Source organism: Sus scrofa, chromosome 9 (genome assembly GCF_000003025.6).
Source record: "Sus scrofa isolate TJ Tabasco breed Duroc chromosome 9, Sscrofa11.1, whole genome shotgun sequence".
NCBI lineage: Eukaryota > Metazoa > Chordata > Mammalia > Artiodactyla > Suidae > Sus > Sus scrofa.
Window position 1 is genome coordinate 130,477,227 of NC_010451.4, and position 25,524 is coordinate 130,502,750.

Sequence of the window (25,524 nt, forward strand, 5' to 3'; positions counted from 1 at the left end):
GGCTTCCTGAGAGCTCGTGTCACATTGTCTCTTGGCTGCTGGGAGAAATCTGTAATGGCCTGTTTTCTCTCAGTCCCACGACCACCAGCACCTGCTGGGAAGTCAGTGACAGAACAGGCCACAGAGAAAAAACAAACGCCGACCACTCAGCCCTATGGTAGCTCCCTGGGGTCACTGCCGTGATGAGCCGTAGGCATGAGCCACAGGCACGCCATCGCCTCGGAAGCCGGGTTTTGGCCACTCTCCTGGCTTCCTCACTTTGGAGCCTCTCAGCCCTGAGGAACTGAATTTCCACATTTTTGGTAGTTTCTGTGTTTGGTAGTTTCTAAAACGTCTCCCTTTTCTTTTCCCACACTCTGCTATTTGGCAGCCTTGAAGATAGATGCACTTTAGGAGTTCCTGTCGTGGCTCAGTGGTTAACGAATCCGACTAGGAACCATGAGGTTGCGGGTTGGATCCCTGGCCTTGCTCAGTGGGTTAAGGATCCGGCGTTGCCATGAGCTGTGGTGTAGGTCGCAGACACGGCTTGGATCCCGTGTTGCTGTGGCTGTGGTGTAGGCTGGCGGCTACAGCTCCGATTAGACCCCCAGCCTGGGAACCTTCATGTGCCACAGGGGCACCCCTACAAAAGACAAAAAGATGAAAAAAATAAAATAGATGCATTTCATTATTATTATTATTTTTTTGGCCACACCTGAGGCATGTGGAAGTTCCAGGGCCAGGGATTGAACTTGGACCACAGGTGTGACCTGAGCCACAGCAGAGCCCATGCCAGATCCTTAGGCTGCAGAGCCATCAGGGAACTCCTAGTGCACTTGAATTTGGAGCTCTTTGGCCTCCTTTTTCTAAAACTTTCCTCATCCTTTCTATCAGTTCCCCATGCCTTCCAGGTGCTGAGAAATCACCGTTATAAATAGCTTTTTCTTATGAGGCACTGACTCTGTGCCAACCATTATTCTAAGCAGTTTATGTGGATGAATTAATTCTCACTAAACTTTATGGGGGTGATAATGTTACTATCCACTTTGCAGAGGAAGAAGAGGAGGCACTGAAAGTTAGGTAACTTGCTCAAAGCCAAGTCACGTGATTAGCAAGTAGTGGAAAACAGAGTTCTTCCCCAGAATTTAGAGCCATGCCCTTGACTGCCCCCCGTCCTCCTGCTTCCCGCACAAAGCATCTTCCCAGGCATCTGAGGATGACACCAGGCCACTCCTGCCTCTGCACCGTGGCTCATGGAACACCTCCCCCATGTCTTGTCACCTCGTCAAGGTCCAACCCGGATGCCACTTCTCCCATAAAGTATTTCTTTTTTTTTTTTTTTTTTTTTTTTTTGCTATCTTGGGCCGCTCCCGCGGCATATGGAGGTTCCCAGGCTAGGGGTAGAATCGGAGCTGTAGCCACCAGCCTACGCCAGAGCCACAGCAACGCAGGATCCGAGCCGCGTCTGCAACCTACACCACAGCTCACGGCAACGCCGGATTGTTAACCCACTGAGCAAGGTCAGGGACCGAACCCGCAACCTCATGGTTCCTAGTTGGATTCGTTAACCACTGCGCCACGACGGGAACTTCCCATAAAGTATTTCTGACCTCCCTTACAACACGCTTTTCCTCGCTCCATCCGTAGCTCTGGTATTTCCTTTTGTGCATCTGTTAACCCCATGGGTTCCTACTCATGCCAGCCTCAGAGACTGCAAACAACTTGAGAGCAGGGATCAAATAATTCGTCTTTGAATCCAGTGCTGAATATCCCATACCACTCAATAAACTTTAGTTCTTACTAACATGTAAATGGCTAATAGGGCTTCATCATGTTCCCTTTTTTTATCATGGATTATTTTTACTGAACAAAAGCAAAAGTTCTAAGCCAGGAATTCAAGCCACCATGACAACATTCTAAGAATGAACAAGTGGGAAGTTTTTTTTTTTTTTTTTTTTCTTTATAGGAGAGGCTTTACCTTATCTCAAAAAGCCACTCAGGGGAACCTGCCTACTTGTCCAGCTGAATGTAGGTCTGCAACATCAGACAGCTTGGGGGCTTCCAAGGGAGAGGGACGACTAGGTTGTCTCCTTCCCTATCTGTCCTCACCCCTCCCACCTACCCTGAGGGACCCAAAACCCAGGGGAGAAAAAATCCTGGCAGAAAATGAGTTAAACTGTAATTCCCAGTGAACTGCCTAGAAGGTGAAACCTTCTTCTTCCACAGCAACACCAGCTGCAGTTTCCTGGCCTGGCAAAGGGCAGAAGTGGGTTATCACAGCATGCCACCTGCCTGTGGGCCCAGCCAGAAATACTGTTCGGTGCTTGCCAGCTCATGTCAGGGCTGCAGCTGGGGGAGCTTTTGCATGTGGAGGGGCCTCTCCCAAGTGCTGCCCTGGCTATAATTAGACTATTGCAAGGGGGGTTATTTTTAAGAAACACAAGCACCAGGATGATGATTCAGCCGGGTCTGCACTTGCCCAGAACCTCACATCAGCTCCGGGGTTATTATTTTAAACTGAACAATATATTTCTCCAAATCCCTCCCCAGTCCAAACAAGGACAAGAAATCAAAGGAGTCTCCTTCTGAAGGGCTCTTGGCTACCTTCCGTTTTAGGGAAGGCGGGGTAGGGACTTGGGGTTTCCTTTGATGCACTTTGTGGAAGGAAGGGGGGCCACTTCTCTCTGCACGCAAAGGGATGCTCCCAGCCTCATCTGTTGTCACGTCAGCACATCCAGGGTGACACATCCAGGGTGAACTAGGGTGACCGCCTGGAGCCCTGGTCCCAAGTCTACCCGCAGCCCCACCCTCAGGCCTGCATCCCCGGAGTCAGCTGCTGCGGAGCTGTGCAGAGGGTGACGGTTCCACAGAGAAGCTGTGCCGTGGGGCAAGCTCCTGTATTCAGCACAGACTGCTAGTGTTTGCTAACTGCTTCTTGATAGTTCAGGGAGAGTGAAGGCATGGAGTCTTTCACACACTCCAAGGCACAAAGAGCTCAGCCGGATTGGATGTTGGTGCCTGTGAAGCCACAAGAAGTGTCAGAAGCAGAAAAGGATGGCAGCATGCTGAGGACAGAAGGGGGCCTGAACAGCCAAGCTGGTGTGTATCTGTGTGAGGCTGGGCCTCAGGAAAGAGGCAGGAAGTGGCAGGAAAGCCTACGGGGGCCCCCCTAAACCATCCAGCCCCCTTTCTGTCCCTCTGGCTAAGGGCTGTGTCTGGGGCATCTCCTCTCCTTGCGTCCCAACACCCCCAGCCCCGACCCCAAGCTGTCACTGGGCAGGATGGGTCAGAGGGCCTGAGCGGCACCTGGAGAGCAGGGCTCCTGACACCTGCTGCCTACATACTCACAGGAATTTTTTTTTTTTTTTTGGTCTTTTTTTTGCTATTTCTTTGGGCCGCTCCCGCGGTATATGGAGGTTCCCAGGCTAGGGGTCTAATTGGAGCTGTAGCCACCGGCCTACGCCAGAGCCACAGCAACGCAGGATCCGAGCCGCGTCTGCAACCTACACCACAGCTCACGGCAACGCCGGATCGTTAACCCACTGAGCAAGGGCAGGGACCGAACCCGCAACCTCATGGTTCCTAGTTGGATTCGTTAACCACTGCGCCACGACGAGAACTCCAACACAGGAATTTTTTAAGCAACGCTTTGTGCCAGGTAGCTCGCAGGTCTTGGAGTTACCAAGACAAACAGCCCAGTGGAGTTGGGGTTCTTCCGGGGAAAAAATCTACCTTCTGCTGGGTGTGCGAGAGACTTCGGGGACACAGCCCATCTCTGCCCCAGACAAAGCTGCCTGATGGGGACACACAAGCCAGCAGTCAGGCTACTCCTGCCTCTCACTTCCGTCTCCCTTGAGGTCACAGCCCTTCAGCGTAGCGGTGCATATGCCCAAGTTCACGGGCACTCACCCTCACACTCCACAGCTTACAGCCATGCCGTGTGGTCTCTGGAGTCCAGAAAGGGATTTACGGTAACGGTACAAAGGCAGCCTCTCGGTCCTCAGTGTTGAGGGTGCAGAGCAGGCCAGATCGGGGTGATGCTTCCCGGCACTCCCAAGTTAAGGCGGACCCCCCAGGATCCCGCTTGTCTAGTCTGGGAGAAGCCAGGTCAGGCCAGGCCCGGATTTAGGACTTAGGGCCTAAAGGGGTGGGCCTCAGGGGGAACCGTGGGATGGGGGGTGGTTCCTGCCCACCTGTCACCCTCACTCAAAGCCAGGCCCCCTTCACACTCACATTCCTTACTTCCCAGGGCGGCAGGCCCCACCGCTGGCAGCTGATGAGGCAGACAGCTGAAGTCGCAGTGTGGACAGACAGGCCTGAGCCTAGAGAGGTGTGGCTCCAGAGAGCGTCTCCTGCCCTCTGCCCTTTCCCTCAAGCCCTCCCCAGGCAGGAACCCTGGCCAGAGACAAAGAGCCAGGACGCCACTGAGATTCCCGGGCTCTGATCTCATCTCTCCTTTCGAGGGCAGAAAACTGCTCTCGAAACCCCAACCCTGGCTCATTGCCGACACTAGCCAGCCCTGGCGGCCCCTGGCTCACTCTGCCAGAGGCAATCTTTCCTGACGGCCCATCACCCCACCTTGGTTTCCTCAAGCATCCCCAGGAGCCCTGGACCATGGGCAATGCCCTGGGGAATGAAAGTGGCCCCGGGCCTCTGAGTTGGAAACTACCTTCTCTTGGAAACGCCACATCATCCCAGAGGCCCTGCTTCTCTCTCCGTAAACTTTCCAGTTTTCCCTCGCTCCTTGGGCTCCCTCTATATTCCACAGGAAGGAAATCTGCTCCTTTCCACCTTTGGGGAGAGTTTCTCATTTGGAATCTAAAGAGAATGACCTCTTGGGCCCCATTCAGAACCTCTTCAATGGGTTGAGACCATGGAACCAAACCCCTGCTCAATGACTTCATTTAGAAATGACTCGAAGGCTTTGCTAACCAGCTGCCTGGAGTCACCTTCCTGAGCCCGGTGACCGAATGGGGCAGGAATCCCCCGGTCTAGCTGTGGCCCGGCAGTGAAAGGAGGCCTCTCACTGGGCTGAGTAACCTCTGCAACGCTCAGGTCTCCAGCAGAGTGAGCAAAACCCACTGGAACCAGGAACCAGATTGAAGAAAGGAAATCAAAGCGGTGGAAAAGACTTGGGAAGAGGAAAGAAGAGACACGGAGAGGGAGGGGGAAAAGGAGCCAGCCAGAGGGAGGGGTCAAAGACGGCCCTGTGGGTCCTGAGGGACTCGTGCCCAATTTAGAAGAAGGTTCCTCGCGGTCCCTCCAATGGGCGGGCGCTGCTTTCACGCAAAATCGGGCAACCCAGCCAGAAAACCACTGTCTGCTTCCCCCCACTCTCCCGGGTTCAGATGGCAGGCGGCAAGCTGAGAGGTGTGGACGAGCAGAGGTGGACAGGACCCTAGGGAGCGTTTGGGTTCTCAGGGGCGCGCAGGTGGCATGGAAGGTGGAATGGTTCTTTATGGGGGAGAGCAGTCCTGAGCTTTGCAGGGCATTTCCCACCTTGGCCCCCAGGTTTCTGAGGAGCAAAACCCTCCCTCCCACTGCATTTCTAACCCTTCTCCCCCAGGGGGCGTCCTGATCCCCTGGTGAGAACCTCAAGGCAGGCTGAAAAGGATGCTGTGAAGAAGTTGGTCTAAATTCACAGAAGGCCTTTGACATCGTAGATCTCAGTCTCTATCTCCCTGACTCTTTAAAACCACGAGAAACAACCTGACCCATTCTGTGTGGCAGGTTCTTTCAACACTCCTAGGGGAGCAGAGCCTGCGAAAGGACCCCTGGGGCAGAGAGATGGGGAGTCCCTGTTTCTCTCTTGAAACTCTCAGCTGACACTAATGCAGTCACCGCACTTGCCCTCCCACTCACCTGACTCCTTTGTCAACCCAGTGACACTGAGGCTCCTTTCTAGAAGGATTATTCAGACAAGTGCAAAAATGGAGAGGAATGCAAGGCTGGAAGTCGCTCCAGCTGTAGGGAGGTGGTGGCTGGGAACGGAAAGCCACTAAAATTATCCACGCACAGACAGAGACCGGGACCCCACAGCTGATGGGCCTCTTGCCTGTTATGGTAACTTTCCACGCTTGGGGCCACTCCCCAGCTTCACTGGAGTGGCACCCAACACATTTAGAAATGACTTGATGGCCTTAGGTAATGCCAAAATAATAACACAGTGACAGTCACCAAGCCCTTCCCAGTCCTGACTGTTCTCTAGTAGGATGCCCAGAGTTTGCCAGAGTTATCTGGGTCACAACCAAATTTGTCATTTTCTCAGTTCCATGCCGAAAGCAAGATTATCCAGAGAAAAGCCTGCTTGGTGATGGCCATGGGTAGAGGCTGAGAAGCTGCTTTTCTCCAGACACACCTGTAGGAACCAGGCTGTCCTAGGTTCTAGTCTGTTGCAAGGGTGGAAGCTGGGATCAAACCCTCATCCTCATGGATGCTGGTCAGGTTCATTACTGCTGAGCCACAACAGGAACGCCTTGACTTTGCTTCTTTTTCTCTTCTCTCTCCTTTCTTTCCTCGAGATCTTAGCGAGCTGTTGTTTTTTTAACTCACTTCTGAGGAGATGCCTCTAGAAGCATGCTCTCTACTCCCCAATGTCCTCAAACTCCAGATCTGCATTTTCAGCCCCTTGTACGACACTGGCCCCGGATGCCTAAGGAGCACCTCAAAGCCCACAGTCCAAACGCGAACTCACCTGCTCCTTCCAGTCTCCTCAAACCACTGCCACCACCACCAGGAGCTTCTGTCACCCTGACTTTTGTCCCCACGACCAGCTTCTAAGGTATTATTGGCTTTACCATCCCTGGGCAATCATGGTAAATTTTTCTGATTAAAAACTTAATATGCTTTGGGCTGCAAAGCTCCTGTGGCTCCAAGTCAAATGACTCCAACAGGAGTCGCCTTAAAAACTAACAGCTGCCCTTCTGTGCATACATCCATCAGGTAGAATACCTAGGCCTTCCTGTGCCCTGGACCCCAGAGGCCTGAGGGGAGGGCCAGATTTTATGGACCGCTCAACATTTGCTGAAGGGGGGTGGGGAGCCCCTCAGAAAAGGACTCAGGCCTCCGTGGGCAGAAAGGATAATCCATGAGAAGGGAGGGCCCCGCCCCCTGCTTCAGGAGCAGCCGGATTCCTGTTTCTAGGTCACTCACTCTATGCCCAACAGCCCTCTGGGAAGGGTTTACATGTTCACAGTCCTCCGAGACAACGGCTACTTTGTTCAGTGACAGCAAACGAATGGATGTCTGAATCAGAGAGGCGGCGAGACAGGGTCAGGGTCAGGGTCAGGGTCAGGGTCCAGGTCCGGGGTGTTGCTCAGCATCAGGGGCGCGAGCAGGGTCAGAGGCCCTGCATGAAAGCCTCGACGCCATCCTTCTCCTAAAAAGGACAAATCTCTGCCGAAAGCATCCTGACCTTCAGCTCCAGGAGCCCCGACCCTCCCCCTGCATCATTCCTCCTGGTCTCCAGCCATTCCGCCCAAGGCCTCCCGGGCGGTGGATGCTGAAGCCTGGGGCTGGCGGTGGGAGGTGGAGCCAGGAGGAAACCTCCCTCGGAACAGTCCTGATGTCATCCTGTCCTGTTCTACCAAAAACAGACCCAGGGCTCGCCTCCTCCGCCACCGTCCCAGAGTCAAGGGACCTGCGTTCTAGCCCCCGTTCCATCAAGGACCAGCTCGTCACAGCATAAAGTTAACAAACCTTTTTCTGTGCCCTTGAGTTTTTTTCATTTGAAAGTGAAACCTGTAAAACCCTCCCTTCTTCCTCGACAGGCCTGATGTGGTAACAGTCACACACATGTCAAGAAGTTCACCACGAACAAATCGCCCTCAGCGCCTCTCTAACTTGATCCTTCTAGCACCTTGTGAGATGGGCAAGAAACGCATTTTATCCTCTCCGGCGAATGCAGACACCCGTGCTCCCAAAGGATCTGCCCAGGCTGCAAGGCTCAAGGGTGACGGAGCCCAAGCCCAGGCTAGACCTCTGTGCCCTGTACCACACAGTGCCCTGCCCCGTGAGAACCCATGTGACCGACACAGGGTGCTGCTGGTATTCATCAGAGGGTATTTTTTCCCAGGGTGAGTCTGGCCACATGCTTGCCAGCAGGTTATCACTGTACTCTGGGCATCCTTTGCATCTCGTCTTTCGTTTCTGAAGTGGGCCGGTTTGACCTGAGAAGTAATTGCGGAATCACTAGCCTCGGGGCTAAAACGGGGGAGGGAGGGCACAGTCGGCCAAGGAAGAGGAGGAGCCTAGCGGGATTTCTGATGCCATCATCCACAGAGGGCGATAGTGCTTTCTGCGGGGCACGGAGGGCTGAGGTTTTAGGCAAGTCATTCATCTCTTTCTCTCTCTCTCTCTCTTTTTTTCTTTTTCAGCCACACCCAAGGGATATGGAAGTTCCTGGGCCAGGGATCACATCTGAGCCAGAGCTGCGACCTACACCACAGCTGCAGCGAGGCCAGATCCTTAACCCTGTTAAGGATCGAACCAGCAATGCCACAGAGACAAGCCGGATCTTAACCCACTGTGCCATAGTGGGAACTCCCATCACTTCTAACCAGTTCCTTTTGGGATGAGCGAACTTAAATCTGGAAAGGCTGCATGACATGCCTAAGGCCCCCTAGCTCAGAAGCAGCTGAGCTGGCTCTAGCCCCAGGGTTCCTAACTCTTAAGGCCAGAGCTCCCTCCTCCTGCTTCAGGATTTGGGGCTCTTCTCCGTGTCACACTGTCCCAGGCTTTTCCCTCCAACTGTGTCTCCATCTGAAAGTCCGGGAGGAAGCAACTGGAGTTGACAGGCACACAGGGTTGACACCTCTTCCATAAGACATGTCCCTGGAGGATCACCGCGTGGTTCAAACACCAAGCCCACAGCCTTGTCCCCATGGGCCAGGGCCACCCCACAGGCCTCGAGGCGGGGAAAGAGGAAACACTACTCACGACTTGTCTCGTCTGCCGAGCCGTCTTGGGGGGCTCGCCTGTCTCCTTCGGGGGGACAGGGATTTTCCCCGGCTTCTCACTTGAGTTGGAGAGTGGGCACTTGCAGGTTTCAGGATCTGGAGGAGAACACGAGGAATGACCACGCCGGCTCCTAACACACCCACCCTCCGGCCTTCCTGCAGCCCAGCATGCCAGCCCCGGCCCGTTGGTGATCCCGTGCTCTGGAAGGCCCTGAGCTGGAAGACCTCTGGAAGGAGGTTCCAGACACACACAGGCCTCTCAGGCCACACTGGCAAGAAGCAGAGGTACCACTTCCCGGAGGACGATGTGATCACACGTGCCTCTTCCCCACGACAGGGGCAGGAGCCCAGCGCCTCAGCCTCTGGGGCTGTTGGGTTGCTCAGTAAAGTCCCCTCTCGTGATGGCAAAGTCCCATCTACATGGCCCCTGAAACACCGCGTTCTTCCTCACACCCTCCGTCCCCACCCCATGAAGAGTGGGCTCAACTGATCAAGAATCTCCGTTCCAGGCTCCGCCCAGTGAAGATGACAAGTCCCCAGGTGTGAAACACAACCAAGCCCGCATCTGGTGTAACCCTTTCCCCCTGTGGGCCACAGCGCATACACAGGCTTCCTCTCAGTGACCCTGTGAGCCCTGGAGGGGCAAGGACAGACAGGCATCCTGTCAGCTTGAAAGTGATGACAGGGTAGAAGGAAGAAGGGCTTATGAGTGTAGTTTATATAAAGCCCACAGAGCAGACACTGCTTTCTTTGCTACTGCGACACCAGGTCAGAATTTTATGCCAAAGGGCTTTGCAATTTACAAAGCAAAGCAGCGATAAAACACACCTCTAAAGTAGATTATATGGCAGGGTGACCCACTCATCCTGGTTTGCCTAGAACTGTCCTGGCTTTAAGTACTGAAAATCTCATGTTCTGGGAAACCCCTGAGTTTCAGGGAAATTGAGATGACTGGCCACTTTCATTATAAAGACAAAACAGAACAAAACAAAACGAGAGCCTTAGTATAAAATGACTAACATTTTAGAATGACTCATAGAGGGAACTGCAGGCCAAGACACTGCTTTAGCTGTACCATCTCTATTGACTTTAACTCTGGGTTGTTTTGCAGTGGGTAGGGCTGCACCCAGGGCATGTGGAAGTTCCCGGGCCAGGGATGAAACCCATGCCACAGCAGTGACCCAAGCCATAGTAGTGACAATGCCAGATCCTCAACTAGATAGGCCACCAGGGAACTCCAGCTCTGGTTTTTAAAGTAGTATATGCAAAGAGACTTAAATGGTCCGTGTCAAATAGCAAATCACTTTTCTAATTTTTTTTTTTTTTTGGCTTTTTGTCTTTTTAGGGCCGTACCCACAGCATATGGAGGTTCCCAGGCTAGGGGTCGAATTGGAGCTGTAGCTACCGGCCTACACCAGAGCCACAGCAACACCAGATCTGAGCCGTGCCTGCAACCTACACCACAGCTCTCGGCAATGCCGGATCCTTAACCCACTGAGCGAGGCCAGGGACCGCAACCTCATGGATCCTAGTCGGACTTGTTTCTGCTACACAGAGACGGAAACTCCCCGAGTCACTTTTCTTCTGTTTTAAGAGGGTGCCAACTAAGTACGACAGCCTCAAAAGCTTCCACGGGGCATGGGTCGGGGAGGGGCGTGGTGGCAGAGCGCGCTCTGGCATCCCTGGTTTGCCTTCCCAGCACCTACCTTCATTCTCATGTCCCTGGCATACTTCTCCAGCTCCTTCCTCACATCGGCCCTCAGCATCTTTGAAACATTGAGGACCAGCTGCTTCCACTCGATGGGCTGGAAGCTATGAGGCTCATGGGGCACATACAGCCCAATCTTGACCTTCTTGAGTGTGTGCAGGTATTTCTTGTAGGAATCCTCGAAGTCAAAGATGAGGTCACTCAGAGTCCGAAAGGTCAGTGGCTTGTCCATCAGCTCAGCCCTTCGGCTCATGCCCAGCGAGCCGTAGCGGCCATTGCAGTAAATCCCCAGCACGACGTGGTGAAAGTAGTTTCCTGAGAAGTAGGTTTTGAAGCTGATGGGGAACCGCTCGATGGAAGGCTGTCCATTGGTGAAGTATCTTAGACAATCGGAGTCAAGGAAGAGAAAGGAGGCCTTGATGATTCCCAGAACTTGGGCTCCCAGGAAGGAAAAGTGGCCCGTGCGGTCAGGGGGTCCATCCCTCTGCCTCTAAGCAGGCCCACACCTGACCTTTCCAGACTAATCCTCTAATAAAGGACTCACTCGATATCCCTGAGTACCGACTGTATGGTGCACGCCAAACCAAATTAAGAGGGGACAAAGAGGAGTTCCCACTGTGGCTCAGTGGGTTAAGAACCTGACTAGTATCTGTCAGGATGTGGTTTGATTCCCTGGCCTCGCTCAGTGGGTTAAGGATCCAACGTTGCCGTGAGCTGTGGTGTAGGCCGGCAGCTGTAGCTCCTATTCGACCTCTAGCCCTGGAACTTCCATATGCCACAGGTGCGGCCCTAAAAAGAAAACGAAGGGGACAAAGAGGGAAGTTTTACCTTCTCTTTTGTAATTAAGTAAACAAGCCGCACCGAGGTACTTTTTCCTCCCTCGGAGCTCTACAGGGAATAATGAGCTATTAAAGGTGGCCTTATGCCATGGAATGTCCTTCGTCGTTAATTCTGGCTGGAGTACAGGGCGCAGACCAGGGCCAGAAGGACTGCGCAGGGGTGTGGGGAGAAATGACGACCAGAAGGGAGGCAGGGCGATGGAGATGTAACAGACACAGAGCAGCTGATGGGACAGGACAGGACAGAAAGGTGTCAGAACGGGTCACATCTGGGAGTTCCCGTTGTGGCTCAGTGGAAACGAACCCAATTAGGATCCATGAGGACACCGGGTTTGATCTCTGGCCTTGCTCAGTGGGTTAAGGATTCGGTGTTGCCCTGAGCTGTGGTGTAGGTCGCAGATGTGGCTTGGATCTGGCATTGCTGTGGCTGTTGTGTAGACCGGTAGCTGCAGCTCCGATTTGACCCCAAGCCTGGAAACTTCCATGTGCCATGGGTGCGGCCCTAAAAAGCAAAAAAGAAAAAAAGAATGGGTCACACCTGCACCTTGTCTGCTCCTCTCTTGGGCCCGGTACACACCTGCCAGCAGCCTTGGGTACCACACAGAGAGCTGCCTGCAGCGGCCCAAACTCTGGCTCCCTCAGTCCTCAACCCACCTGGCATCACAGCTCGGTTCTCTACATGCACTGCCCTTTTGGTCTGAGCCACCCAGCCTCCCACTGTCAGCTCGGTTTGGGCCCAGCAACCCCCAGGGTGCGGCTTCAGCTGACTGCCCCACCGACTCCACACGCAGGAATGACGCAGGAATGAAGTCTCTGGACAGCCCTGATGAGGCTGTGGTGACCCAAGGACCCAACTCTTCTGGACTGGGACACTGGAAATTCAAAATACACTGAAAACTGTATTAGGTATCTCCAGACCTTTTCCAGGGTAAACAACAATCCAATTTTTTTGGCCATGCCCACGGCATTCAAGTTCCTGGACCAGGAATGGAACCCACACCACAGCTGTAACCAGAGCCACAGCAGTGACACTGCCAGATCCTTAGCCCAGGGAGCCACAAGGGAACTCCAACAATCCAATTTCTTAATGCAGTGGCCTGTGCGTGGTAGGTGCGGGGTACATGGATACACTTCTCCCCTCTCTGAGAATGTCACCCTTTCTTGCCCTGCTCCAATTTACTTTCCACAAGGCGGCCAGAATGATCTACTGAAGCCAAAATTTGGAATGTGCCCCTCTTCTGCTTAAGTTTTCTGCTTAAGTCTCTCACCTTCTCCAGGACTTGGTCCAAATCCCTCAGCAAAGTCCTGCCGTGACTGGCCCCTACCCGCTGACCTCCAGGCACCCTGAGACTTTTCGAAGGATACACCCTGAGACCATAAAGAACCCACAGATCTCTGCCCACTGCTCTCAGCACACATATGAGAACATAAAGAATTCATATTCAGAACATGAAGTCAAAGATGCCTGAAAATTTTAAATGACCTTAACATTACAAAGTTATGAGATTGAAGTGATCTATGAAACTTTCAAAGATATGCTCTAAACCCACTGCCCACTACCCTGCTGGAGGATGTATGTAGTATATGCCCCTATCGCATCACTCTTTTTCTTTTTCTTTTTTTTTTTTTAGGCCCGCACCTGTGGCATATGGAGGATCCCAGGCTAGGGGTCGAATCGGAGCTACAGCTGCCGGCCTACAGCACAGCCACAGCAACGTGGGATCCAAGCCACCTCTGCAACCTACACCACAGCTCACCACAACGCCAGATCCTTAACCCACTGAGTGAGGCCAGGGATCGAACCCGCAACCTCATGGTTCCTGGTCGGATTCGTTTCCACTGCACCACGACGGGAACTCTCACACATCACTCTTACAGTGCGAGGGGTTCAAACCTGGCAGGGATCCTCAGGGTCTTCTAGGACTCGTGAGTGATAAGGATGCTGTGTGGGCTTTTTCCCTCTGCACAGGCTGCACCCTGACCAGAAAAGCCTCACTTCCTGGGTGCGAAACTTCTCCTGACCTTCCACTGTGTGGACGTCTCCCCGCTGCCCCAGCAAGGAGTCCCACCCACAGCGCTTGGGGCTTATTCATCCGGCCTTGTGTGTGTATGTGTGTGTGTGTGTGTTTGTTATCTTGTGAGGGCAGCTGTGCTCTGCACCCCAGTATCCCCAGCATCGCACAGAAGCGTGCAGTTAATGCTTTTGCTGAAAGAATGGATCTTAGATGATGAGGACACGTTTCCTGATGCCTAAAAGGACCGCGCTCGACAGAGACAGACAAACACTGTCTGATATCACTTATACGTGGAATCTAAAACATACAACAAACTAGTGAGTATAAGAAAAAAAGAAAGAGACTCACAGAGAACAAACTAGTGGGGCGAGGGGGAGGGGTGACATGGGGGACGGGGGAGGCACAAACTATTGGCCGTAAGGTAGGCTCGAGGAGGTACTGCACAGCAGGGGGAATATAGCTGATATACTATAATAACTATACATGGAAAGTAACCTTTAAAATTGTATGAACACTGAAAAAAAAAAAACAAAAAACAAATAAACAAAAAAACGGACTGCACTCAGTGTGGGGCTACTCCGGGTACCCTTAAAGGAAAGAAGCCTTGTCCTCTGCCCTCGATTTAATCACACGTGGCTCCTCTCTATGAGAATGATTCCCTGGGTTCCCTTCACCTTATCATGTGAGGTTAACTGGCCGTCAGGGCGTGAAATCACATCCTTCGGAGTCCTTGTACGTGAATTCTTACTTGTCTTCCAGGGCGCGTTCTCCGGGGCTGAAATAAGGGCATTCCTCAGTTGTTTAATCAGTGTAACAAACACTTACTAAGTATCTTCTGTGCCAGACAGACTGCTGGGTCGGGCTGCGGAGACAGAGGTGAAGACCACAGCCTCCTCTGCAGACTCAGAATGACAGCACGGGCGGTGCGGCGGTTCCTCAAGCAAACTCCACACAGAATTACTCTATGATCCAGCAGTTCTACTTCTGCGTGTGTACCCAAGAGAACGGAGAGCAAGGACTCAGACAGACACTTGCACACCCACGTTCATAGCACCATTATCCACAATAGCCAAAAGGTGGCAATAACGCAAGGGTCCACCCGTAAATGAATGGATACACAACGTGTGATTCATACACACGATGGAATACTATGCAGCCTTAAAAAGGAAGGAAGTTCTGCCTTAAGCTACGACAAGAACCTTGAGAAAAGCATGCTATGTGAAATAAGCCAGTCACCAAAGGACAAATACAGTGCAATTCAAGTTTATGAGGGACCTGGGGTAGTTGAATTCATACAGACAGAAAGTAGAATGGTGCTTGCTAGGGGCTGGAGATGCTTGTGTTTAGCAGGTGTGGCGCTTTTCAGTTGTGGAAGAGGAAGTTCTGGGGACGGACGGTGGTGATGGTTGCACATCACTGTGACTGTCGTCACTGAACCATGCTTTTAAAAATAGTCAAAATAGGACCTGAACAGACTGTTCTCCAAGGAAGATACACAGATGGCCAACAAGCACGTGAAAAAATGCTCAACATCGCTGATTATAAGAGAAATGCAAATCAAAACTACCATGAGATACCACCTCACACCAGTCAGAATGGCCATCATTAATAAATCCACAAATAACAAGTGCTGGAGGGGCTGTGGAGAAAAGGGAGCCCTCCTGCACTGTTGGTGGGAATGTAAACTGGAGAACAGTTTGGAGATACCTTAGAAATCTATACATAGAACTTCCACATGACCCCGCAATCCCACTCTTAGGCATATATCTGGACAAAACTCTACTTAAGAGAGACACATGCACTTGCATGCTCACTGCAGCACTATTCACAATAGCCAGGACATGGAAACAACCCAAATGTCCATCGACAGATGATTGGATTCGGAAGAGGTGGTATATATACACAATGGAATACTACTCAGCCATAAAAAAGAATGACATAGTGCCATTTACAGCAACATGGATGGAACTAGAGACTCTCATACTGAGTGAAATGAGCAAGACAAAGAAAAATACCATATGATATCACCTATAACTGGAATCTAATATACAGCACAAATGAACATCTCCACAGAAAAGAAAATCATGGACTTGGAGAATAGACTTGTGGCTGCCCGGGGGGAGAGGGAGGCAGTGGGAGGGCTCGGGAGCTTGGGGTTATCAGATACAACTTGGAATGGATTTACAAGGAGATCCTGCTGAGTAGCATCAAGAACTATGTCTAGATATTCATATTGCAACAGAATAAAGGGTGGGGGAAAAAATGTATACATGTAAGAGTAACTTGGTCCCCATGCTGTACAGCAGGAAAAAAAATTAAAATAATAAAATATAAATAAAAATAGTCAAAATGGGGAGTTCCCGTGGTGGCTCAGCAGAAATGAATCTGACCAATATCCATGAGGATGCAAGTTTGATTCCTGGCCTTGCTCAGTGGGTTAAGGATCTGGCATTGCTGTGAGCTGTGGTGTAGGTCACAGACGAGGCTCAGATCTGGCGTTGCTGTGGCTGTGGTGCAAGCTGGCAGCTGTAGCTCTGACTGGATCCCTGGCCTGGGAACTTCCATATGCCTCAGGTGCAGCCCTAAAAAGACCAAAAAAAAAAAAAAGAAGAAGAAGCAGGATCAGGAGTTTGGGATTAACACGAATGTACTATTATATGTAAAATGGATGCCTAACAAGGACTCCTCTATAGCACAGGGAACTCTACTCAATATTCCATAATAACCTGTGTGGGAAAAGAAGCTGAAAAGGAATGGATAAACATTGACCTCTGACTGATTCAGTTTGCGGTACGCCTGAAATGAACACGACCTTATTAAGTCAACTATACTCCAATAAAATTAAACATTTTTTAAAAAGCAAGATCAAAAGAAGGGGCCAGTCACCAATGGATCCCGAACTCCGAGCTAGGGTCAAACAAGAGGAAAGCAAGCGGGACAGGTGGACGGACACAGGCTTGCCAGCAGCGGTTGTCAAGGCACCGCTTGTCTCTGGGGACCTTTGGCGGACCGATGACCCAAGTTCACCCTTCACTGTGCCCTGGAGGAAAGCAGGCCACAGGGATGCTGACACAGGCGCAAAGACAAGGATGCCGTAACTTTTAGAATTCAGCTCTGTGTCTCTTGTCTGTGTGCAAGAGTCAGATTTCCCAGAGTTGGGCAGTGGGGGCTGAATTCCTCCACCCTCCCCGTGCTTCGCTGAAATGTCACACCGATAAGAATAAAGGAGAATCCAGAGCACGCTATCCTGACTGGACAGGCCTGGAGGCCGGCCAAGGGCCATCCCCCAACCCCAAAGGCCTTAGGTAACCCCAGCAACCTCAGGTGATCCAGGCACGGACTGATCAAACCGAGTGCGGACCAGGCTATTGTGTCCAGTTCAGCGGTTCTGCCGAATAAAACAAGGGGAGCTCCATCAGCACAGGGTCTGAAGGCAGCTGGTGCTCGCAGTGAAGGGAGCTTTGTTCTCCATCACCTGCCACCAGCAAACACCGGAAAATTGTTCACCCCATGAAACTTGCAGGAGGCCCTGCCCCACAGCTGGGCCAACTCCTCCTCCAAAGGGTGGGGCCCGGAGCCACCTGCCACCCGACCCCTCCTGCCCTCCTGCGGGGCTCCCAGGCCCGGTTCGACTCCTTGGTGGGGAGGGGGGCGGAGGTGTGACAGGAGGCCTGGGGAAGGGCCTCCACGAGCCTCAAGTTTCCGGTTTTCGACATCAGCCTGAACACCCGTGGACAGTCCTGTTTCAGATCCTGCAGCCAGTGCTCTGCCGACGAGAGGAGCCGAAACTCTCCTGCCCGTGAAGAGGTCCAGGGGCTGGCAGAACGAGACCCAGCCTCCTGTCCCCTGTGTGACTCTGAGCCACCTGGCCCCCACGGACCTCTGTATCTTCTCGCTCCTGGTTTTCCTTCTTCCTCTCTTAACTCGCCTCCTCCCTGGCCTCTCTCAGGGCTCTGTGTCCAACTAGACCAGAAAACAGTGGCAGTTCATCCTTGAAACAATGACCGCCCCAAATGCTCTCAGCTCTCAAGTTTGTGTTTCCAACGTGGGTCCCCCTCCTGAGCCCCGCACTCCAATACCCGACCCAACACCCCAATGGGACCTCAAACTCAACGTGTCCAAATCTGAACTCACCTCCCCTGAACTCTGATCCGTCTTTTAAGCCCTTCCCCTGGACGGTGGCATGACTACCCAATCACTCCATTCCAAACTAGAATTGTGGAGTCACAGCCTCTCCCTCCTCTGGCTCCTCACATGGTCCCCGAGTAGCGTGGGTGACACCTCCAACGCCTTCCTGCCACCTTCACGGCTACCATCGAGGTCAGATCTGCGCCCAAGTACCTCACCTCCCTGTGGCTCTCGTGCCCCCAGCCCATCCTCCGCAGACTGTCACCTGTCCTTGCTGGCTTCTTCCCCATCAATTCCTTCACCCACGTGGTCTCCAAGTCCTATAGGTTCTGTGACACGGTCCCCTCAAATCCATTGCCAGGACCATGGTTCAGGAACCGCCATTTCCCTTGGGTAACAGCTCCTGCCTGGCTTTGCAGAGGCAGCCCCACCTTCTCCAGTCTGCCCTTCAGCTTGCCTCCAGAACCACCTCTCCAAAGTCTACACCACGTCATGTCTTGTCTCTGCTCCAGAGTTCAGCTGGGCTGCCCAGTGCCTTTGGAAAAAGTCATACTTCTCAGCACAGCATTCAAGGACCCACCTGCTCTAACCCAGAACCACTTCTCAGGCTCACCTCTTGCCATGTTCCCATAGCCGCCGCCCCTTCCAGGCATCCATCCCAGGACTGGGAGCTTCTTTGCTCTTCTGCAAGCTCATGGTCAACAACCACCACTAGTGAGTCTGCATCATCACGGTTATTCTGGATCATATTCAGAGGATATGGGGGGCCAGGAGTCTGGTGGAAAAATGGAACAGCAAGTGTGGGAAGACCAGACTCTTGCTTTTACCTTTATGTATCGAGAGGGTCAGGACGCTACATCATTGCTTGGGGTCCTGCCTCCACAATCCACTCTTAGAATTTTCCCTCGAGCGGGGTTTGGATCATCCTGTTTCCTCTCAAGTGGCTTTGCTGTCGCAAGGCCAGATTAAGACAAGAGATAATATGCATCCTCTCTTTCATCCCTGGAAGTTAGAATTCTCGTGACAGTGCACCTGGCCTGGGAGTCGGCCTTGGTGCAGGCTTCAGCCCACAGGTTCCTCAGAGGATGGTCAGAGGAGTCAAGCTCTGATTTGGTTCAGCTCCAAAGGGTCAAAGTTGAAGAGAAGCACCAGGACAGCTGGGCACTTTCCTCTAAGGAGACAATGAGCCTCATCTCTGTGGATCGAGGATGTTCAAGGCACAGCCGGGGGGTTTTTGTTGTGGCTCGGCAGGTTAAGAACCTGACTAGTATCCATGAGGGTGTGGGTTTGATCCCTGGCCTCGCCCAGTGGGTTAAGGATTCGGTGTGGCCGCAAGCTGCAGTGTAGGCTGCAGATGCAGCTCAGATCCAGCATTGCTGAGGCTGTGGCGTAGGCTGGCCACTGCAGCTTCGATTTGACCCCTAGCCTAGGAAATGCCATATGCCACAGGTGCGGCCCTAAAAAGAAAAAAGAAAAAAAAAAGCACAGCCAGCCCCAGAGTGAAACCACCATCTATGGAGTAAGTGTATGCTTATGTCACTTAAAGGATACATGCCCAGGATGACAGCTTCAAGGCATTTGATGGGCAAGGACTCTCGAGTCATTTCTTTCGCTGTTTCCATTAACCTGTAGGGCAGAGCACAGCAAAGGGTCTCAGGACTTCTTTAACTCCGCAGTCGGTCTGTGCATCAGTCCATCAGCCTGCCCGCCTCCACACCAGGCAGCATGCAGGGATGCAGAAGGGAAGGGGGAACTCGCCTCGCAGGAGGCTCGCAAAGCATGTCCGAAGCTCGCAGAACTAAATCCCTACATTCTCCACCCTCTCTCCCAAAGGTAATGCTGGGAGGTTAGTGCTCATATTTGCCTGTATCCCACAGCCCTCCCATTAACCCAGTTCCAAGGGAGCAAGCGAAAAAGGCCACATGAAACCCATTTCCCAGTCCTCCCCACCCCCGAGTTAGTCTCCGCCCCTGAGCTAGGCTGTCAGAGTGGCCCAGACCTCAGCCCCACCTCCAAACTGGCTCTGGGGAACCCCCCCCCATCCCCACTGCTTACAAACCAGAATACTGGAGCGCTGGGATACTGGAGAGAGGGGGAAGAGAAAGACAGCAGCTCTCAGACAGGACCACGGTCACCACGCCCACGGATCATGCACCACTTACCCACTCAGCGGTCGCATTTTCCTAATTTCAAAGAACTGGGTCCCTGTGTGATTGTATCTGTGTGAAGTGTGTAAAGGGAAAGTGACAGGAAACTCCCAAGGTCCCAGTCATTCAGCAGAGGAAGCTGTGCTTGATTCCTCAAAGGGATGAGGAAGTGGGGGCTTTCCAGCAGGTGTCCCGTAGCCCGAAGGTCACCACCAGCATCTTCCTCCTCACCGGCCTGCCCTGGAAATCTACCTTCTAACATAGCCCCCAAAGCACCTTGGAGCTTTATAATGGCTAGCTTCAAACGGCTCTGTATTTTGTTTAGTTGAATACATGTCTCCTTCACCTAGTAGACTATAAGATCTTTGAGATCGTCTTTATATCACCCACAAAGCCTGGCACAAGCCCAGCATATTCTAGTTTGCAAATATTATTAAATACGTGAAGAATAAGTGAAGAGATGGGTGACTAGATGGAAGGAAAGAAGAGTGGAATTGATGGAAGCGTAGATGGAAGGCTGGCTGGATGGACAGATTGAAGGGTAAGTTAAGGGATGGACGGATGGGTGGAAGGATGGAAGGATGGGAGGGTGATGGGTAGAAGGTGGACAGGTGGCAGAGGGGTTTCTCAAGAGCACACAGACTCAGCGGCAGAGCTCACCCTGGAGACATCACTTTCATTTCATGCTTGGACTGACACTTGACCTTGATTACTAAATCTGAGAAGATGACATCGTTATCCACAGCCTGGGATTTAGTTGGTTGCCCACAAAGGTCTCAGGGGCTGGTAAGCCTGCACCAGCTCACTCTGAAGGAGACCAATTCTCCTGGCCTCTCAATTTTTTTTTTCCTGAGCTTTTAAAGAAAAGTTGCTTTATGGTTCACGTTCTTGCCTCAGACAGATCCTAGAGAAGAAGCACACATGGGCAAGATGCAGGAACACGGAACCCCGGCAGGGAGGACGAGGGTAGATGCATCCCCTTCAGCGGCATCAGCAGCTGCAGAAGGCAGCAGTGATCACCGCGAGGCACCGCACACCCTCCTGAGAAGGGCTGGGATGGCTGGGATTCCTCTCTTGGCAAAGACGTGCTTGGCCTCTAAGACCCAAGCATGTGAAACAACCACCTGGAGCCCTTGTTGTAGAGCAGACTCTGGGCTCCGTCCCTGGAGATTCTGATCTCAGGCCACGGTCTTAGCCCCAGATGTCATTCAGAGTCACCCTAGCTGAGGCTGTGGCATTGGAAGTTCTAGGCTGAGGGCTAGGGGATAATTTTTTTTTATTGTAAATCTCAAATTTATTATGGTTATGATTTTACTGATAGATAGAAATACGAACTTAGAGGATATAAAGAAATCCATTAGTCTATCCAAAAGCATTCCCTCACCTTATTTCAACATTGATATTTATTAGATTTTTGAGTAGCAACTATTTTAAAGCTAAGAAGCCCAGAAATAATGTCCCAAATATGCAAAAATAATTATTATTTTTTTTTAGGGCCGCACCCATGGCATATGGAGGTTCCCAGGCTAGGGGTCAAATTGGAGCTACAGCTGCTGGGCTACGCCACAGCCACAGCAATGGCAGATCCAAGCCGTGTCTTCGACCTACACCACAGCTCACAGCAATGCCGGATCCTTAACCCACTGAGCAAGGCCAGGGATCGAACCTGCGTCCTCGTGGATCTTAGATTCGTTTCCGCTGTGCCACAATGGGAACTCCCACAAAAATAATTTATAATAAAAAAATAATAATTTATAATACACAAACGTACAAACTATGTTGTTAAATCACAGTTCATAGGGGATGATTTTAACAAGCTCACACACTTGGAAATTACCAGCATGCTCCATAAGAATAACCAATAACAATACAAAGTTGCCCAGCTTTAAAAAAAATACAATATACAGGCGTTCCCCCTGTGGTGCAGTGGGTTTAGAATCTTGACTGCAGCAGCTCGGGTTGCTTTGGAGGTGCAGGTTCAATCCCCAGCCCACTGCAGTGGGTTAAAGGATTCCACGTGGCCATAGATGTGGCTCGGATTCAATCCCTGGCCTGAGAACTTCCATATACCACAGCTGAGGCATAAAAAAAATACATTATACAATTTACAGGTAAAAGAGAAAAACTGAAGGGCTATACAGTTTCATTGTGAAATGATTTTTTACTTCACCAATGATTTCATTCAAATTGTAAGACTGCTGGTACCTTTAAAGAAGAACACAATTGGCAAAAGTTCTATTTATATGCCTGACTTTCCCCTGTCCGTATATTGTTTATACAGCTAGTGCATAAAGTGAGACAAATGTATAATAAAATAATTAAAAAATTACGTGGCCGTCCTTGCTCAGTTCCTTACAGTTATTGGCCCCTGAGTGTGAGCTGGGAGGAGAGCCTCCTAGAAGCTCTGCCTTCAGAGTGACTTGGCCTCAGAAGGCTGCTGCCTACACAGCAGACCTGGGGGAGGGGCCTTTTCTTTCCAGAACGCTGTGCAAGGTCAGCGGTCCTGTAGGCCAGAGTTCTCAGGCGCACAGAAGGGAAGGCAGGATTGGTCCTTTCGAAGCCCCAGCTGAGCACAACTACACTCAGGACTGACCCCAAGCGGTCCCCCTACCCTAGCACCAGTCACTGCATCCAGGACAAAGCAGTAGGAAGGCCCAAGGAACGAAATAAAAGTCTGGTCAGAAGGCAGAACAGGAGTTCCCATTGTGGCTCAGCAGGTTACGAACCCAACTAGTATCCATGAGGATGCGGGTTCGATCCCTGGCTTTGCTCAGTGGGTTAAGGATCTGGTGTTGCCGTGAGCTGTGGTGTACGTGCCAGATCCCTCGTTACTGTGGCTGAGATGTAGGCAGGCAGCTGCAGCTCTGTTTCGACCCCTAGCCTGGGAACTTCCATATGCTTCAGGTACAGTCCTAACTAAAAAAGAAGAAGAAAAAGGCATAACAAAGAGGCCACTCCCCTACCAGGTAACCTGGAGCCTGATCCCAGCAGTGTGGTGGGACCGTCTCTTCTCGGTCCTCTCTGCAGTCCGTGATCCAGGTCGTGACCATCACAATGGACCAGAGAAGAGAAAAATGAAAAGATCCTTCAGGACTGAGAATGTGCTGCAGGGTTCAGGGGAGAAAGAGCAAATGAGATGCAAAGCACATGCAAATTCGCCCCATCAAGGCCTTCCCGGCCAGGCTCATCCTCTTTAATCTCTGACTGGATGACCCTTGTGAAGATCAAGTCCTACATAGGAGGGAGGAGCCTTTCTGATTTGTCACCTTCTGGAATGTTCTGTGAGGTGTCAGTCGCCTCCAGGAAAGGCTTCTCTCTCGGAGTCTTGGGCTGACTCCGGCAGGAGTTTACACTTGTGAGCCTCCCCAGTGGGTCGCAGTTTGGCAACCAGCACGCACACCAGGCAGCCTGTGCTGGGCCAGGACTGTGCACCTGATCTGGGGAGGCTGGTGCTACCTTCTCCCTCTAATGTGGCTTCAGGATCCCCCTGCGGAGACGCATGCAGGAGCGCGCATAGTCCATGAAGTGGGAGCCGAGAGGCTAATCAGTACTCTGCCCACCATATGAGCTGCAATTCTCATCCGGTAAGAAGGACCCTTCCCTTCAGGGAAAATACGAAAATCCGCAGGAAAGATTCTTGCCTATAGCACAGGGAGGGAGGCTCTTCTGGGGCACGTGGGACATGGTGCAGCGCCCCGTCAAGTTCTTTCTGTAAAGTTCTCTTTTTTTTTCTTTTTACAGCCATACCGGCGGCCTATGGATGTTCCCAGGCTAGGGCTCAAATTGGAGCTGCAGCTGCCGGCCTGTGCCACAGCCACAGCAATGTCAGATACTTAACCCACGAGTGAGGCCAGGGATTGAACCTGTGTCCTCATGGATACGAGTCAGGTTCTTACCCGTGGAGTCACAATGGAAACTCCTAAGTTCTCTGTCTTTAGGGAGGAAGAACAGAGGCCAGCAGAGGCCTGACCTCCTGGGCAATGCGTGGGGGGGCTAGGACAGTGGCAGCTGCCCCAGTAGGGAGTCTGATGCTGGCTTCGCCAAGACGCTCACTGATGCACTTAGGCAAAAGCCCTGTCTCTCTCACATGTGCCTCTGTCAGCCCAGCTCCCATGTGACTCCTAAGCCTGATAAAGCACCAGCCACAGCGAGGGGACCTTGGTTCTTACAAGGTAGCTCAGAAATGATCTACTCCTGAATGTGAACACTGGAGGGGAAAAGGACCACGGGCTGCCTGGTCTGGACCCAGCCTGGACCCAGAAGAGGGAGAAAGAAAGCTGGTACAGGAGGAGGGATGGAGGGAGCCAACGGTGACCAAGGAAGAGGTGGAGGAGAAAGAGGAAGAGGAGGAAGGAAGAGGGGCCCGCCCTGCCTGCTGCGCCCGCGGCCCCCTCCGTCTTGGCCACACCCAGCTCAAGGGAGAGGGACTGATCAATGCAAGGACATCTTCCAGTTCCTCTCCTTCCAGACTCTCTCGGGGGAGGGGGGGGAGGCATCCCCTCCATGACCAGCCTCACCAAGCGCTGACAGCATCTGACGACTGGCTGGGGACAGAGCAGCCTTGGGCTCACTGTGCCTGTCCCCCGTCTGGGTCTGCTCAGACCGGGTTGGAAGGATACTGTAGTGTCTTCATGTAGTTCTGGATTGCCTGCAGCCAGTCCGGGACGGTCATTGACAGTCTGTAGTTTGGAACCTGGGGTATGGAAGGCTGCAGAGAAGCAGAGAGATGGTTTGATCCAGGAGACGCTCCGGGGTCCGGTGCCCGAGGGCTGGTGTCTTCTCATTCTGCTGTCCCTGGGCACACACGGCCCTGGGTCGTAGTGGCTCCCTATTGCCCTCCGTGTGTTGTGGTGTGAACACCGCCTGCCTCCCCATGGGAGCCTGAGCGCCCCCTTGAGGCCAAGGACTATGTCCTATAAGGTGCCCCCCGACCCCACCCCGCCAGCAGGCCCAGGAGGTTCAGAGGCACTCCCTTAAGGCTCACACTCTACCACACATCCACACCTGTGCTGCAGGGCCCCCGTATGTGCCCCACTCTAGGGCACCACTGTTCGAGATGAATGGTGCCCTGAAGGAATGCAACATGGTGCTCCATCTGCCATCTCTCCTCCATGCCACCTCCTGCAGCCCCCATCACATCCCTTGCCCAAGCCCAGCCCCAAGCAGATTAGGGACAACCCCTCTTGCCCTGACCCTCCCCAGGTAAGTGCAGCTCCTCTGACCCAGGAGCCGCCTGACTCTCTTACCCTCCTGGCTCCCAGTCACCCCTACACTTTTCTTTTCTTTTCTTTTTAGGGCTGCACCCACCGCATATGGAGGTTCCCAGGCTAGGGGTTGAATCAGAGCTGCAGCCGCCGGCCTACACCACAGCCACAGCCATGCCAGATCCGAGCCACATCTGCAACCTATACCACAGCTCATGGCAACGCCAGATCCTTAACCCACTGAGCGAGACCAGGGATCGAACCAGCATCCTTAGTGATTCTAGCCGGGTTTGTCAACCACTGAGCCACGACGGGAACTCCTCCCTTCACTTCTTCAGCTGCCCCTTGGTCAACCCTCACCAGTGGAAGGTGTGAAGTTCCAGCCCTGCTGGGAAGAGAAGGGAGCAGCGGCACCAGGGCCTGGGAGGCGGGTTGCAAACTGAGACACCACTCAGCTCTGAGCAACCCTTCCACCAAGGCCAAGAGCGAGAAGTAGCAGTGCCCCCAACCCCCAGTCCCTCCCGGGAAACAAGGGGCGGTTTCTGTG

At 52.4% G+C, this 25,524-nt stretch overlaps 1 protein-coding gene across 3 annotated transcripts in view; it reads right to left on the reverse strand.

Annotated features, from left to right (window-relative positions):
• Nucleotides 1–25,524, reverse strand: part of VASH2 (vasohibin 2) — a 37,454-nt gene that overhangs the window by 3,373 nt on the left and 8,557 nt on the right. For 2 of the 3 annotated variants that reach the window (XM_003357589.4, XM_013979956.2), the window contains exons 3-7: nt 24,393–24,481; nt 19,789–19,845; nt 19,178–19,252; nt 10,643–11,024; nt 8,917–9,032 (exon numbers count right to left, since the gene is read on the reverse strand). In XM_003357589.4, the coding sequence (XP_003357637.2) occupies nt 8,917–9,032; nt 10,643–11,024; nt 19,178–19,252; nt 19,789–19,845; nt 24,393–24,481 (719 nt within the window). The remainder of the gene's footprint in view (nt 1–8,916; nt 9,033–10,642; nt 11,025–19,177; nt 19,253–19,788; nt 19,846–24,392; nt 24,482–25,524) is intronic. The other variant, XM_003357590.4, reaches the window with a different exon arrangement.